Source organism: Rhododendron vialii, chromosome 1a (assembly GCF_030253575.1).
Source record: "Rhododendron vialii isolate Sample 1 chromosome 1a, ASM3025357v1".
NCBI lineage: Eukaryota > Viridiplantae > Streptophyta > Magnoliopsida > Ericales > Ericaceae > Rhododendron > Rhododendron vialii.
In genome coordinates, this window is record NC_080557.1 from 47,669,259 (window position 1) to 47,685,425 (window position 16,167).

Sequence of the window (16,167 nt, forward strand, 5' to 3'; positions counted from 1 at the left end):
GGATCAAAATTACCTGGGTTAGATATTAGACTCAAAAATTTTTTCAACAGTTCAAATCACGCAAAAATCGGAGTTCGGAAGTATCCGTAGCAAGCCCGCGAAGTGGGGCCTTTTTTGTGGCTTTGACTTGCGCCCGGGGCGCATATGAGTGCGCCTGAGGCACATGTAATTGCGCTTGAGGAGCACTGCACAAAACATAGATATTGCCATCGCTTCCCCTCCTGCCCAACTGCCCCGCCGTCTCTTCTTCTTCCCTCCTCCTTCCTTCACCACCACCGCTGTACCTCACGCAAGATCCAATCCCGCAAGTGTGAAACTATAAGAATTTCATAGTCAAAGCTCGATTACTTTAATTGTTTGATTCCACAATCTCTCAGTATTTTTTTCATACCCTCTATATCTATACCAAATAGGTTTTGATTCAATTTAAAAGAAGGATAAAGCAAGGATTTTGCCAAATTGATAAAATTTTGAAATATTCTCACATCAAAATAATTTTTGTATCCAAATCACTTGGGTTAGAAATTAAACTCAACAAGCTTTTCAACGGCCCAAATCGCGTCAAAGTCAGAGTTCGAAAGTGTCTGTGGCAACCTCGCGAAGTTAGGCCTTTTTTTTTTTTACAGCTTTGAGGTGCGCCCGGGCGCATTGGAGTGAGCCTGGGGCGTAGGTAATTGCGCTTGACGCGAACTATGCAAAACATAGCCTCCGTTAAAAAATTTCAAATCTTTAATTTTCAAATAATTTTGGATCCAAGTTACTTTGGTTAGAAATTAGACTCAAGAAAATTTTGAACGGTTAAAATCACACACAAATCGGAATTTGAGAGTGTTCATGGCAAGCCCGCGAAGTTGCTTTTTTTTTTTTTTTTTGTAGCTTTGGGGTGCGCTTGGGGCGCAGAGGCGTGCGCCTAGCATGCATGTAAGTGCCGCGGGATCCATAGGAGTGCGCTTGGGGCGCATGTAATTGCGCCAAACATAGTCCACATTTAAATTTTCAAATCTTTTAATTTCAAACTAATTTTGATCCAAATTATTTGGGTTAGAAATTAGAATCAACAAGCTTTTTCAAAAGTTAATATCTCGAGCAAATCCAAGTTCGGAAGTGTTCGTGCCATGGCCGCGAAGTTAAGCCTTTTTTTGAACTTAGAGGTGCGCCCAGGGCGTATAGGAGTGCGCCTAGGACGCACGTAATTGCGCCAGAGGCGCATTGCACAGAAACACAGATATGTCATCTCTTCTCCTCCTGCGCAATCTTAGGTTTCTTTTTTCTTTTCTTTTTTGCTGTAGTTGTGTGTGTTTCACTTCCATTTTTTTGACAACTACAACCACATCTCCACCACTATCACCGCCTCATCGCCAATGTTTCACCGCCACCAGTATCGCTTCACCATACCCCCACCACCACCAATGCCTCGAAGCCATCGATCATTTCACCACCATCACCTTGCCACCATGATTGTCACACTTCCAAACCTTTGCCACCTCACAAACCCCCATCTTTTTTTAAGCTTTGAGGTGCGCCCGGGGCGCATATGCGTGCGCCTAGGACACATGTAGCGCCTGAGGCGAATTGCACAAAACATAAGATATGTCATCTCTTCCCCTCCTGCCCGACCATGCCCCTTCTTTTCTACTTCCGTCATCTTCCTTCACCACCACCACTACCTCACCATCTAGACCAAGAACCAATCACAACTATCACCACCTCATAGCCATTGTTTCACCGCCACCAGTATCGCGTCACCATATATACCACCACCAACACCTAGAAGCCATCATTTCACCACCATCACTTTCCCACCATAATTGTCCCCCTTCCAAACCATTGCCGCCGCACAACCCGCCATCTTACTATCTCTATCTTCCAAACCATTGCCGCCTCACAATACGTCATCGCCACTATCACCACCTCTACCACCTACATTCTAAAACAGAAACCTCTTCCTGGGTCAAGCATCTTCATTAGTTTGAAGCAAGGCCAATTTTACTATAGACTGAAAACTAATGATCAAGCAAGTAGCACTAGCTTTTCAGCTATCTATATGGAATTCCAATAAAAAGGCAACTCTGATTTTGATGCCTCTAAATTTGTCACTTGATTTTGGGTTTCTGACGCGTCTTGGTGAACTTTATGTCCCCATTCATTAAGGACAAAACCGACCAACCTTTCCACTTCCTCTGCATTCATCTCACCATCAAATGCCACAAACTTCCCCTCTCAAGGTTTGAAGGCGATCAAGACTTCGTCTGATGATTGGAATCCTGATATATATATCGACTGAGTGAGTTTAGAAATGACGGATGCTTGGATGCATCCAAAAGCACATGGGAAATAGAGTCTCCGGAAATGGAGGCCAGACTCTGTCGCCTTGATAGTGGTTTCTTAGAAAGCTAGCTAGAAGCACAAATCATGGAGCAAATAAAGAAATTAGTCTTTCAGAGAAGTTGCCAAACCCTCGAAGGAATATATTTTGCAAGAAACACTGACTCATCATCCAAGTTGAATTTGTTCAACCCAACCAACATTCGCACGAATTTATGTTTTGTCACAGCTAACATTTAGTCTTGTTGCTGTAAATTTCACACCTTGAGAATTTTGTACACATACATGTCTATCTTAAGATTTTGAAGTTTTAAAAATGAGTTCTAATTAAAGAACTTCAGCTCTAAAAGGGCAATAGTAAAAACTCCTAGTTCTTTTATTTATCTGCGACAAAGGAAATAAGAACTTCCAATATTGCATTTCAAGTTTACTCCAACAGCGCTTAAATGAAGGAGTGTTAATTGGTGAAATTTTAGTAGTGTGAGTGAGAGAAGCATCGTTCCAATTTTATCTGATGTCCAAGCAGGAAGACGGTCAGGTTATTGAATGAAACAAGACACGAAGGGGGAGACTATACTAAAGAAAGAAATAGGAGAGAAAGAAGCATCGTTCCAATTTTATCTTGGTTATCTTTCTTTCTTAAAAAAAGTTACGAAAAACAAACTTGAAGGTCAAAAGAGTTGCAATTGATATTTGGAGGACGAAAATGAAACTCGGATGAAATTAGGAGGACCATTTCTATAAATTTCCCTAGCTTTATTGCTAAGTTTAAATTCTTTCCAGAATTATAGTAGTCTTTTAAACTTCAAAACTCTACATGAGTTCATCTGCACCATATTTTTTCTTGTACAACCGAACACTTGCTTATCCATGATTTTTATTTGAAAATCTTGATAATTACCTAACAATCATTCTAGCACCCCAAGACACTTACACAAGGTTCATTTTTTAATGAAAATGTGTGCGGACCCCAAAGTGAATGTAGGTATGTTTGTGCATGTATTTGTATAGACATTTGTGGTTCTAGCATTTATGATCCCCTAATTAGGTCATCTATGAAACAATCAAGTAATGAACTTGTCTGATTCTATAAACTTTGGCCTAATAATAATTAATGTCTTGGACTTAAGGGTAGGCGCCCCATAAGGTTTTAGATTTTACTCTTTTTGTCCTCAAAAATTGGGGTCACCTCATCCCACGAGTAATGTATGAAATGGCTATAAAAATTAGTGCAAGGCGCATGCAAAGTTGCGGTAACACTTCCCATAACCCAAACAGTGATTATTATTAAGCTAGAAACAGAGTACTCTGTCCCAGTCCCACCAATAACCGGATCACAACAATGTCAACAATGCCAGACATTCAAGTACTCCACGCGTAAGTCACATAATTTGCTTGCGCATGGGCGAGGGTGAAAACTTGTTTGAAACACATTCCAAACTTCTAAAAGTTGTAAAAGCGAGAATTGACAACGCAAGCGCAGTGCGAGAATTGAAAACAAGAGTGCAAGATATTTGAAAGGATTACGTGACTAAATTGATTTTGAATTTACTGTTCATTTGGGTGTACGTGGAGCCCATATTTCACGCGAGTACCAGATATACTTCATTTGGAGAATCTCTGTCGATACTGTTAATTTTATTTCTATCCGCGTACTCAACATCTAAACGGAACATAAAAGAATCATTTACACACGCAGTATCAAAATTGTTATTTCTTCCAAATTCTTAACATGTAATTAGTTTTCACGGTGATGAATTCAATTATATATATGGAAGCAAAAATGGTACATATCTCTCCAACACATTACATTCAGTGTCCAAGGACATCCATTCCTATATCTGTATTGTACAGAATACAAGCCTGGAATATCTACAGTTAGCTTCACATAAAATCCGGGGTTTAGAAACGAAAATGGGTTTAAATTGAATGGCAAATTTGAAATTGAAAATTTGCGTCATAATAATTTCTATTCGACCATGAGATTTTTATTTTTGGATCAACTTGAATTTGGGTAGGGATCTGGTACTCGTCAAACTCTACAATGTCAACGGTTCAGATCCAATTTTTGCTACATGGAATGGATTGGTTAGATTCAAGGAAGAAGATGAGAGTATATCAGACTTCTAATGCGCGTCCGTCACGCTTGATGTAATGTAAACGAAATTGGGTGTTATGTGCACACCTTACAAACTACAGAGGTATGTTCACACTTTTTAACACAAGGGGCGTATCCACACATGACCCAAATCACGGAAGGTCAAAATAGACTTTGCCCTTATTTCTTTTGCAATAAATATGCTTCATTTAAATGTAAATGAATGGCTCCAATCTCTTTAAATAAAGTAATGATAGTTGCATGGATCACATGAGAAATTCTCTTGTTGATTAATTACACGTACCAGGTTCACCCTGGAACTGCGTACAAGGTTCACTTGAACCAAAAGCAATTCGCACTTGAGCTAGAAATTAACAAGAGTAATGATTAACAAAAGCAATACCTAAATGACAAATATATATTTAAAGAATTAAAGAACTTTATAATACCATAAATAATAAGGAATGAACTCCATATCACAGCGGATTTAAAAAAAAAAAAAAAAAAACTCCAAACGACAAATATATATTTAAAGGTCCCTAGTACCATGAAAAAAGCTACGTACGTAATCCTATATTGCATTTAAACCACCCTGATATGGTATACCCGTTTCTGGTATCCAAGCATCTCCGTCTATGAACTTCGAAACCGTAAAAGGGATAGCTTCAGCTGCACTTGTTAACACCCTATACCCAGGCCATTTTACCCTTCCACTTGTGTTTGCACCTGGACCCGAGTTATTATACTCTGCATAGAATATATGGGGTTTGGGTATGTTATCCCATTTGATCGACCACCCTTCTGGTTTGACGATAGTGTCCAGGAATGACTCCATGAACACGACCGTAGCGTAATCCATCCACGGCCGACCAAGGACAACTGACACTTCACTCTTACGCAGCGCTAGATTAGGGTCAACGGTAACCTTACAGTTTTGAAATGAAAATCCACTATCCAAGGTTGGGCTATACTTCCCCTGAGCAGTAACCATGTTGCCATCAGAGCCGATTCGGCGTGCGTATAAGCGGCAATCCTGAAACACTGCTTTCGCATAACCCCAAACAAAATCTACGCTACCGTAGATATCACAGTCCTTGTAAAATTGTCGATTGTGATTTGCCAATAGGGTGTCTTGGTAACCCAAGAAAACACACTGATAGAATGCGGAGTGATTGGCGTTATTGGTCAGAGCAACAGCTTGATGACTTTTGGGTGGTGGAGCTGAATTCTCAAAGGTTATTGATCGAGCCATAAATCCTGATCCATCAACAACTGAAAACAGAAAAGTAAAAAAAAATTTATGTTCTATATAAAATACATAACTTTAGTCGATGCTACAAAAGAAAAGGAAAATAGGTAGGTTCCTAGACATGCATAAATTGACTTCTATCATGCAAAATATGGAATTTTTATCATGCACAATACTAAATTCACTGGGTTAGGACAATTGTATGGGTAAATAAATTTTACTGTCAAAAATTAAATAATTGTATCAAAAGTTAGATAAATTAGTCAAAAAACCTACTGTAAAAACATGTACACTAAGCAAACAAAAAAAAAAATCGTACGGAAAGAGAATACTATTATAAGGAAAAGTGAGTGAGGTATAAAGAAGTTCTCTTACTCATTGTTGCAGTTTTGGGGGTATCCATAATTCCCCCGCCGTTGCTCCTGCTTCCGGTGATTTTGGTGGTGTCAGCACTATCGCCGATCAAAGCGATATTTGTTTTGTCTTTCCCCACCGTGACATATTCGTCTTTATAGACTCCCGGTTTAATGTGAATATAATACCTATTCACACTTTTCACCGGAGCAGCAGCGATCGCATCGTGTATGGTGGTGTAGTTACCGGAACCATCCTGGGCTACAGTAGCATTGTAGCGAATACTGACAGGATTAGCTTGAGGTTGAGAGGCTATAGATTCCATGGCAGAAAATTGAGACTAGCAAATAAGAGTATTTCAAAAGTTTCTTTGGACGTTGGAAAAGCTTGTAGGTAGTAGTAGTACTTGTTGTGATAATATTGCATGCTTTGCATGGTTTTTATTTATAACAATTTTAGTTGCTAAATTTTGCGGTTAGATTCTATGTCAATATTGCAGTTTCCATAATAGTCCAGAAAAAGATTCGATAAATCTTGCTCAAATAATATTTTTCCAACTCAAAGCTCTACGTAAATCCTTCCTTATGCATCATTGCCGCCTTAGGTGAAGTATTACAGGAACAGATCGAAAGTCTGATTGCACCGCAAATGTGCACGGCGATTAGGCACAGATTGTGGTGTGGAGCCCACTCTGGGTCCTACATAAATAATCCGACCGGTTTATTAGGTGTAAAACATTCTTTCGAAGGTCCTTGCCAAAAAATTAACTCAATTCAACACCTATAAGTACTCGATCCAATAATTTAACTTTTCAAGATCTTGAAAACTTAATGAAAGGTTTGATAATTAGGTCAAACAACTATATGTATCAGATTGAGAGCTATTCTCTTACTAATATTTTTCTTTTTTTTTTTTGCAGGAGCCTTTGGAAAAATATTTTGCATCTAATGAACAGCTCGGATCACTTGTGTGAGACCCAAAATAGATCCCACACCGCGATTTGTGCAGATCGATATACTCATTTGGTGTGCAAGGAGTCGGTTTGTTGCTGAAGATTCCTTCTTATCTTAAAGTTTCAAGTTTGGAAATAAAAAGATTTTCACCTTGGATTTTTTTTTAGATCTATATTATTCCGTCAAGGCTGTTGAGAGGAGTCTGAAAGTGGAAACTTTCTCTTTCTTTTACTGCATCTATCTTTTCATACGTGTCTATGGAAGTAATCAAAATCCTCTATGTGATGATCGGAGAGAAATTTATTCATGGCTCCGCACAATCTCGGCCGTCCATTTCGACAATTAATAGTTAAGATCGATCTGCTTTTCAATTTTGACCGGTTATAATTAATTTTTACTGGTCAAAATTGATTTTAAATCTGGATTGTCCAAAACACTTGTGGATGCGAGTGATTGAGCGCCTTGAACTTTGTTTACGGGTTGCCCTGTAAAGATGTTTTTCTGGTGATGATCCATTGTGCGGTTTTTCATGTAATGAAAAATACCTTCCATTACGATTTTATTTCATGATTTCAATTGTTCATTAGACAGTTCAATGTATCCATCGTGCACCCTATTCTGATAAATTTGATTCGATCAAGTTTTTATCGAATGAATAGCTCTGTTATAGTCCCCTTGTATAGAGTAGATTAGGTTTAATGAATGGCAAAAAAAGAAAGAGAACAGCTCTGTTATTAAATAGAACTGTCATATATCACATTTTGTATTACGTGCGTGGGTCATTTATCATTAGAAAGAGACACTTGTTCGTGTTCAAGAAAGAAATCGAGAGCTTCTCATGTGACTCCCGATGTTATTAAAAATGAGTTCATATAAAAATTCAAATGAATTGGACATCGCAAAATTTGGTCGAACCACATAAATTTTCGCATGGGCCAGTTCGGGCTCCCCTATGGCTATTTGGATAAGCGAAGATTGGATGGATGCCTGCTCCTTGGGTATGCTTTGAAGAGGGTTGTTTATCCGTGTTGCTACCGGATTGGGAGATAATGTTGTGCATATTCGGACTGTTGATCTCCGTAAGGTCCCCATAGTCAAGGTCTTAGTTTTTACTCTTTTTGCCCCCAAAGATTGGGGTAACCTCACCTATGAATAACTTGTGAAATGGCTATAAAAATTGGTCTGAGGAGCATGCAAGATGACCCTTAAAACTTCCCATAACCCAAAAAGAAATGGCTTTGGCCTATTGAAAGAGGGCACGGCAAAAGAAACCCTAGTTTTTGAGATGCTCGGTACCTATGACAGTGGGGTCTTGGTGGTCTCAAATCCATTCCCTTTTGGTTACGTTGGTTCAGTTGCAGAGTATGTGGCTAGTAGAATTTGGTCTTGTTTTTTTTTTCGGTTGGCTCCTCGTTAACTTCTTTTCTTTCTTTGGTAGCAGGTGGCATATGATTGTCCTTAGCCTAGGTGCCAAGTGCCAACATAGTTGGGATGTAGGCTTTTGGTTGTGATGCCGCTAGCTTTCTTCCCGCTCCCGCTTGGTCTTTGTAACTTTCTGTTTGGAGATTAATAAAATTCTTTGCGAATAAAAAAAAAGAAAAGAAACCCTCCACTTCAAAGCCAGGTTAGAGCTAGGGAGTTTGGGAAATGGATTGGGCCAATTTAAAAAAAAAAAAGAAACCCTCCACTTCAAAGCCAGGTTAGAGCTAGGGAGTTTGGGAAATGGATTGGGCAACTGAAAAAGAAAAAAAAGGACATTCGATTCTATAAATCAAGATCCCAACACACCTAGTTCTTTTCATTTTTTCTGATCATCTATAAATTTCATAATTAAACAGCAAACCTTGTGGGAAGACGAGATAGGATTAGCAGAGATTAGAAAAAAAAAAATATAACCAGATCACAACAATGCTGGACATTCTCTATGAAGTACTGAATGGAGTACTCCATGCCAAATTCACATAATTCGCTTGTGCATGCACGAGCGTGAAAGTTGCTTTGAAATGCATTCCAAACTTCTAAAAGTTCCGAAAGCAAGGATTGAGAACCCAAACACAGTGCAAGAAATGATAGCGGGAGTACTGCAAGACATTTGAAAGAATTACGTGACTAAGCTCCCTATTTCGCTTAGGGACGAGATACTGGTGGCGGTGAAACAATGGCTATGAGGTGGTGATAGTTGTGATTGGTTCTTGGTCTAGATGGTGAGGTAGTGGTGGTTGTGAAGTAAGATGTCGTAACATAAATGGTGAGGTCGAAGGGTGGTCAATTAATGATGGTAGTGGTGCTAGTGGAAGTGTGGTAGTTGTAAGAATCGGTCAAGTTATAGTGTTTTGGACATCCATGTTTCGCTTTGTAAATGTACAGATTTGACTTTTGGCATATCTACATGATGAAACTTTTTTGGTATGCTTTGATGAAGTGTGTGAAACCAATTAACTTTATGAACTCTTAATTAATAAAGTAATAGGTTTGCACTAGGACGTGAGTACTGAATGAAATTTGGGATGAGTAGAAGGGTGCAAAAACGTTTTTTAATCTTAGTGGGTCCGATGATCTTTTCGACCCACTTTTCATAGTCAAAGCTCAATTACCTTGGTTAAAAATTACTTTGGTTAAAAATTTTGTCAACAATCATTTCAACGCTTAAAATCACACACAAATTGGAGTTCGGGAGTGTTTATGGCAAACCCGCACAGTTAGCCCATCTTTTGCAGGTTTGAGGTGCTACCGGGGCTTAGAGGCGTGCGCTTGGGATGCTTGTAATTGCCGCCGGGCACATAGGAGTGCACCTGGGGCGCATTGCCTAAAACATAGCCCGCTTTAAAGTTTTCAAATCTTTTAATTTAGAACTATGTTTGGATCCAAATTATTTGGGTTAGAACATAGACTCAACAAGCTTTTTCAAATGTTAAAATCACGAGTAAATCAGAGTTCGAAAGTGTTCATGCCAAGCCAACGAAGTTAAGCCTTTTTTTTAAGCTTAGAGGTGCGCCTGGAGCGCATAGGCGTGCGCTTGGGACGCATGTAATTGCGCCTGAGACGCATTGCACAAAACATAGATATGCCATCACTTCCTCTCCTGCCCGACCATGCCTCTTCTTTTCACTATAGACTGGAAACTGATGATCAAGCAAGTAGCACTAGCTTTTCAACTCTGATTTTGTTGCCGCTAAATTTCTCACTTGATTTTGGGTTTCTGCCGTGTCTTGGTGAACTTTACGTCCCCATTAAGGACCGAACCGACAAACCATTCCACGTCCTCTGCATTCATCTCACCATCAAATGCCTCATACTTTCCCTTTCGAGGTTTGAAGGCAATCAAGACTTTGTCGGATGATTTGATTCTCGATTTATCGAGTGAGTTTAGAAATAACGGATGCTTGGATGTATCCAAAAGCACATGGGAAATAGAAGAAAATAATCATGCAGCAAATAAAAAAATTAGTCTCTTAGAGCAAGAAACACTACCCAAGTTGAATTTCTTCATCAACACAACCAAAGATGAAGTAAGTAGTGGTGGTAGCAGTGATGTGGTAGTCGTAAGTAGTGGTCAAGTAGTGTTTGTGGTGTGGAAATTCATATTTAGCTTTGTAAAAGTACAAGTCCGACTTTTGGCGAATCCCCATGATGAAATGAAGGGTGCAAAACCCAATTAACTCTATGAAACTCTTAATTAATAAAGGAATATGTTAGAACAAGGGAGTGAGTACCAAATAGAATTTGGAATGAGTAGAAGGGCGCAAAAACGTCTTTTACCCTTAATGACTAGCTCTGACGATCTTTTAATCGATTTGCCTTCGATCCGGTTTTCATAGTCATGGAAAGCTCTATTTTCTTAATTGTTTGATTCCACCATCTCTTAGTAATTTCCATACCCTCTATATCAATACCAAATACGATTTAAAAGAATGGTGATGCGAGGATTTTGCCATAATAAATTATAGTTTGACTTGTTAAGGATAAAATTTTCAAATTTTTTTAGTTTCAAAATAATTTTGGTTCAAAATTACCTGGGTTAGATATTAGACTCAACAAGCTTTTCAATGGTTCAAATCACGCAAAAATCGGAGTGCGGAAGTATCCTTGGCAAGCCCGCGAAGTGAGGCCTTTTTTGTGGCTTTGACTTGCGCCTGGGGCGCACATGAGTGCGCTTGAGGCCAGGCACACGTAATTGGGCCTTAGGAGCACTGCACAAAACATAGATATTGCCATCGCTTCCCCTCCTGCCCAACCGCCCCGCTGTCTCTTCTTCTTCCCTCCTCTTTCCTTCACCACCACCACTGTACCTCACGCAAGATCCAATCCCGCAAGTGTGAAACTATAAGAATTTGATTCTTATTTTAATGGGTTTATGGTACGTAGCCAAATACAAGCTTGCCGGTATTGTCGTAATCGTTCATGAGATATTTGGTCCATTTTGTTGTTCGCTAAAACGGATGGATATAATTTTTTGTTGATCAAATTATTAAAAGTCAAGCATACATTGTCCTAATTAGACAACTGAAATGGTTGACAGTATGCAACATGTAGAGTGGCGGGGACGACTCCTAGTACACAAGCCAAATTCTACATCTATCCTATTCTTGTTTCTTTGGCGGAGGGAGGGATCTGAGAGAGTCGAACTCTTGACTTAGTAGTTGGAGGAACTCCAAAGGAAGCGAGCTCAACCACTGAGCTAAATTAATTATGCAATCTTAGGTTTTTTTTTTTTGATGTTTCACCACCATTATTTCACGACAACTATCACCACATCTCCATAGCCCCCAGAATGAAAAAAAGAAAACTTAGATGGCGGGATTGGATCTTGGTCTAGGTGGTGAGGTGGTGGTTGTGTGGTGAAGGAAGATGAGGGAAGAAGAAGAGACGGGACGTGATTGGGCGGGAGGGGAAGAGTCGACATATCTATGTTCAGTGCAGTGCGCCCTAGGCGCACTCATATGCGTCCCGGGCGCACCTCAAAGCTGCAATAAAAGCTTAACTTTGCGGGTTTATCACGAACACTCCCGAACTCCAATTTGCTTGTGATTTGAATCGTTGAAAAGCTTGTTGTGTCTGATTTCTAACCCAATAAATTTGGATCAAAAATTATTTGGAAACTAAATGATTTGAATTTTTTTTTATCCTTAACGGGTCAAAAAATAAATTATTTTTGCAAAACCTCCTTGAATCACCCTTCTTTTATATCTCGAATCTAAACCTATTGGGTATTGATACAGCTAGCAGAGGGTATGAAATTTTCTAAGAGTTGGTGGAATCAAACAATTAAGGTAATAGAGATTTGCCTATGAAAGGTGGGTTGAAGGCAGACCGATTTGCCAATGTTGATGGCGCTGTTGGTAGGAAAAATGATTTTGTCGGTGTTGGGATTGTGGCTCATGATCACTTAGGCCATATCTTGGGTACGATATCCATTCCATTCCTTGGTTTTTTCTCCCCGAGAGCTGTTGAAGCGTTGGATTTTTGTGAAGCTTTGGTTATTGCTTCGAACAAAGGTTTTTCTAACATTATTATTGAAGGCAACTCACTTCAGATTGTTCAAGCACTTACTCAAGCAGAAAAATCATTGTCCGATTGTAGCTCTATTCTCTTGGATTGTTTAGAGCTTCTTCCATTATTTTTCTCTTGTCTTTTTAAATATGTTAAATGGTCTTGTAATAGGGTAGTCCATTCGATGGCTAAGCAATCCCTATTAGATGTTCGATTAGAGAATTGGGGAGGTCCTGTCCCCCAATATCTAGCTAATCTTACACTTGCTGATGTTAGGTCTTCGGACCACTGTTCCACTTAAATAATATCTCCAGTTTTCCGAGGAAAAAAAAAAGAAAAAAGACCCACTTTTCATTAGTCCGGTTCCCTTAAGGGATCTCGCACGGGCTTACCGTGCGGGACTCCCATTTCCCGATCGAATTGGGACGATCTGAGCCACTCAAAGTGATCAGAACGTGATTTTAAGGGTACTTGCGAGAAATTAGCAAAAAATGATCGGGAAGGGCTTGATTCGAGCAGTTTTTTATTGAACAGTTCAGTAAAAAACTGCTCGGATCAAGCCCTTCCTGATTATTTTTTTTGCTGATTTCTCGCGGGTACCCTTAAAATCACGTTCTGAACACATTGAGCGGCTCGGATCGTCGCAATTCGATCGGAAAAGGGGAGGTCCACCCGGTAGACCGGTAAGGGATCCCTCACTGGATCCGTGGTGCACTTTTCATAGTCAAACCTCTATTACTTTAATTTTTTGATTCCACCATCTCTCAGTAATGTTTCATACCCTCTATATCTATACCAAATTGGTTTTGATTCAATTTAAAAGAAGGATGATGCAAGGATTTTGCCAAATGGATAAAATTTTGAAATCTTCTAACTTCAAGGATGCGACAATGGCTCAGTCACCTAAAGTGGTATTGTGAGATTACAATGAGCAGCCAGCTATCTGTGGCCGTTATAGATATCCTGCTTTGGATGGGATCTCCAAGCCAAGTCATTGATTGATCTACTTCTATACTCTAGGGTTTGAACTTGTCCGGTCCAAGTAATAAGATTCCGGAACCACTCCTCCTTACCTCCATTCGGTTCCCTCCGGGGGTAGTTACACGCCGTCTTTGATTAGCAACAAGAACTACTAGCTACAGCAACTACTAGCAACAGGAACTACTAAGTCAATGAACTCACTGACCGGTTAACTACCTACTATCTCAGAAATCAAGGCTTGCCTGCTCTCCTTCCTTAGCAAACCCTGTACGCTGTAAGTTATCAATTCGAAATCTCATTGATGTAGTGCTCCTTCTCCGACTCTGACCGTGAGACTGACTTCCTCACTTCCTGGTAACTCACTTGTGTGTTTCTCGATCCTGCTGGTCAAAGATTCCTCATGATCCGCCTCCAAGTTCAGGGAGACCTAGTCCGGAGGTGGCTAACGTGGATAGCTTTGCTAAGTCTTTTTTAATGCAAATTACGAGGAAAACGCAAAAGTGCGACTTTGAGATGCCCATTTCACTAATAAAGAGGGGACTCATTTTACGGGGTGTACTAAAAATGAAACTTTAGATCGTAGGTTTCAGCTTGATTGATGAGCGGGACAAGCAGTTTATTCTTTACAAAAAGAATCAAAATCTCACGGTAGACATATTTATACAAGTTAGAGTATTTGTTGGTTACAAAGCCTTCCAGAGGCTATTTCCATCCACGGACCTCTCTTTATGTGCAGAGCATCATGCTCTTATTCATGGAGGGAAACTAAGCATACATGATATGGCCATTCCTCCAGAGTGCCAAATCATGAGCAGATAATAATTTGCCATATTAATAAAGCTACGAATGACTACTTATCCATTCCAAGTTTGGACCAAGACCGGATGGTTCAACTTGGAGTTTCTGGCTCTCTGCATCAAGTGTCAAATGAACAAGAAAAACTTCGTTCGTTGGCAATCATCCAAACAGCAGAGTAAATCATAGCTTGAGCTGCTTGTATCGTACCTTCACTACACTCACAATTGAACAAAAGCGAACCTTTGCCGACCAACATACCCATCAATTTCTGACCTGCATAGAGTTTTCCTTGTAGGTCTAGGGCGGAGAGGGCAACGCTCGGGGAGGGGTGTGCTCTCGTCCAGAGTCACTGTGCCCAACACGGAAGCCGAGGTATTCTCAAACTAACAAAGGCTTTCAACGGGAATAAAAGCTAGAAGTTAGCAGATTTAGATAAAGCTTGCTCGTGGTTTTCCCTGCTCTTATCCATTCAAGGCCTTGCTTCAACACCAAACAATGAATAGAACCTCTATATTCAGATCTCGATGAATAGAAAGTCATCCAAATCACTTGGGTTAGAAATTAAACTCAAAAAGCTTGCAAAAGTCAGAGTTCGAGAGTGTCCGTGGCAACCTCGCGAAGTTAGGCCTTATTTTAACAGCTTTGAGGTGCGCCCGGGCGCAGGTAATTGCGCTTGAGGCGCACTGTGCAAAACATAGCCTGCGTTAAAAAATTTCAAATCTTTAATTTCATGTTAATTGTGGATCCAAGTTATGTTGGTTAGAAATTAGACTCAAGAAAATTTTGGGGGTTAAAATCACACACAAATCGGAATTCGGAAGTGTTCGTCGCAAGCCCGCGAAGTTGTGTGTTTTTTTTGCAGCTTTGAGGTGCGCATGGGGTGCAAAGGCGTGCGCCTGGGATGCATGTAATTGCTGCGGGACGCATAGGAGTGCACCTGGGGCACATGTAATTGCGCCACATCAGCGAAGAAGAGAGCAAACAGGCTCCTCAATAGCAATTTCCTATGTAAAGTTCATTATTTTCAGTCTATTGAGAGAGAGAGAGTCCAGTTGTCTCCAGGGTCGGGTGCTTCAAACTTGCCCATAACAGTTTTCTCAGCATCTGATTTCCTCTCATACAAATGTTTTCTTACACATAGATCACATGAGAGTAGAGGAAGGAGAAGCCCAATGACTAATACTGGTTAGACTTGAACACGAGCAAACAGACTAGAACAGTACGAGCTTGTTACTGCTCGATGAAAGCTTTGTGGACTTAGGATTGTTGTTTATCGCTATTTTCAATTTTTGCACTATAGAGGAATTGACAACAATGATAATCAAGAAGCCTAAGTCCACAATGTGCAACTATGGATCCAAAAGTCTAAAAGAGATTGTAAACAGCAGATGCAACCGCAGCGACTTCAACTTGAATATTCCCATCTGTGCAACATTAATTTACAATCCTAATCTGAAAACTTTGGTTGCCATGGATGAGAAATAGTAGAAATCAGATGAACCTTAATAGCTTTGCAGCAAAGATTTCAAATCAAACTAAGATATCAACTGGCAGTTGTGTGCAGAGCCATAAGCATTTGTTATCCTTGGTGCATATTGTAACAAGCCTAGCTTCCTTGGACATAGTTCGGACTATTTCAACTGGAGTACATGTGAGGGAAGAAACACAAAGAATCAAAACTATTACAGTTCTGAAATCAGTGAACAGGATCAAGATTTTCATTGCCCCCCATAAAAATTTACCTTGCCTTCACTGTCAATGACTTTATGTAATCAACACTTTTGCTGTTCCGTGTAACTGTCGCTGATAAAATGATAACTGGGGCTAGACGTTGGTCCACTTACATGGAAGACAAACTTGAAATTATATGTGGCTACGATGAGAAAATATTTTACCAATCCCAGACCGAAATGTCCCAT

At 39.9% G+C, this 16,167-nt stretch overlaps 1 protein-coding gene across 1 annotated transcript; it reads right to left on the minus strand.

Moving 5' to 3' along the window:
- Positions 1–1,544: 1,544 nt before the first annotated feature.
- LOC131332318 (pectinesterase-like) lies at positions 1,545–6,351 on the minus strand. Its single transcript, XM_058366479.1, has 4 exons — positions 6,048–6,351; positions 5,030–5,695; positions 4,728–4,787; positions 1,545–1,675 (listed from the first exon to the last, which is right to left on the minus strand). Exons 1-4 carry the CDS (start codon positions 6,349–6,351, stop codon positions 1,545–1,547), a joined length of 1,161 nt encoding a protein of 386 aa, XP_058222462.1.
- Positions 6,352–16,167: the final 9,816 nt, after the last annotated feature.

Bases quoted from the DNA above. Each gene is read 5' to 3' on its own strand.
- LOC131332318 (XM_058366479.1), bottom strand. From the start codon at position 6,351: ATGGAATCTATAGCCTCTCAACCTCAAGCTAATCCTGTCAGTATTCGC. The intron at 5,696-6,047 runs GTAAGAGAACTT...TTCTGTTTTCAG, and splicing joins CCCCAAAACTGCAACAATGA to TTGTTGATGGATCAGGATTT. The intron at 4,788-5,029 runs GTATACCATATC...GTTAATTTCTAG, and splicing joins TGCTTGGATACCAGAAACGG to CTCAAGTGCGAATTGCTTTT.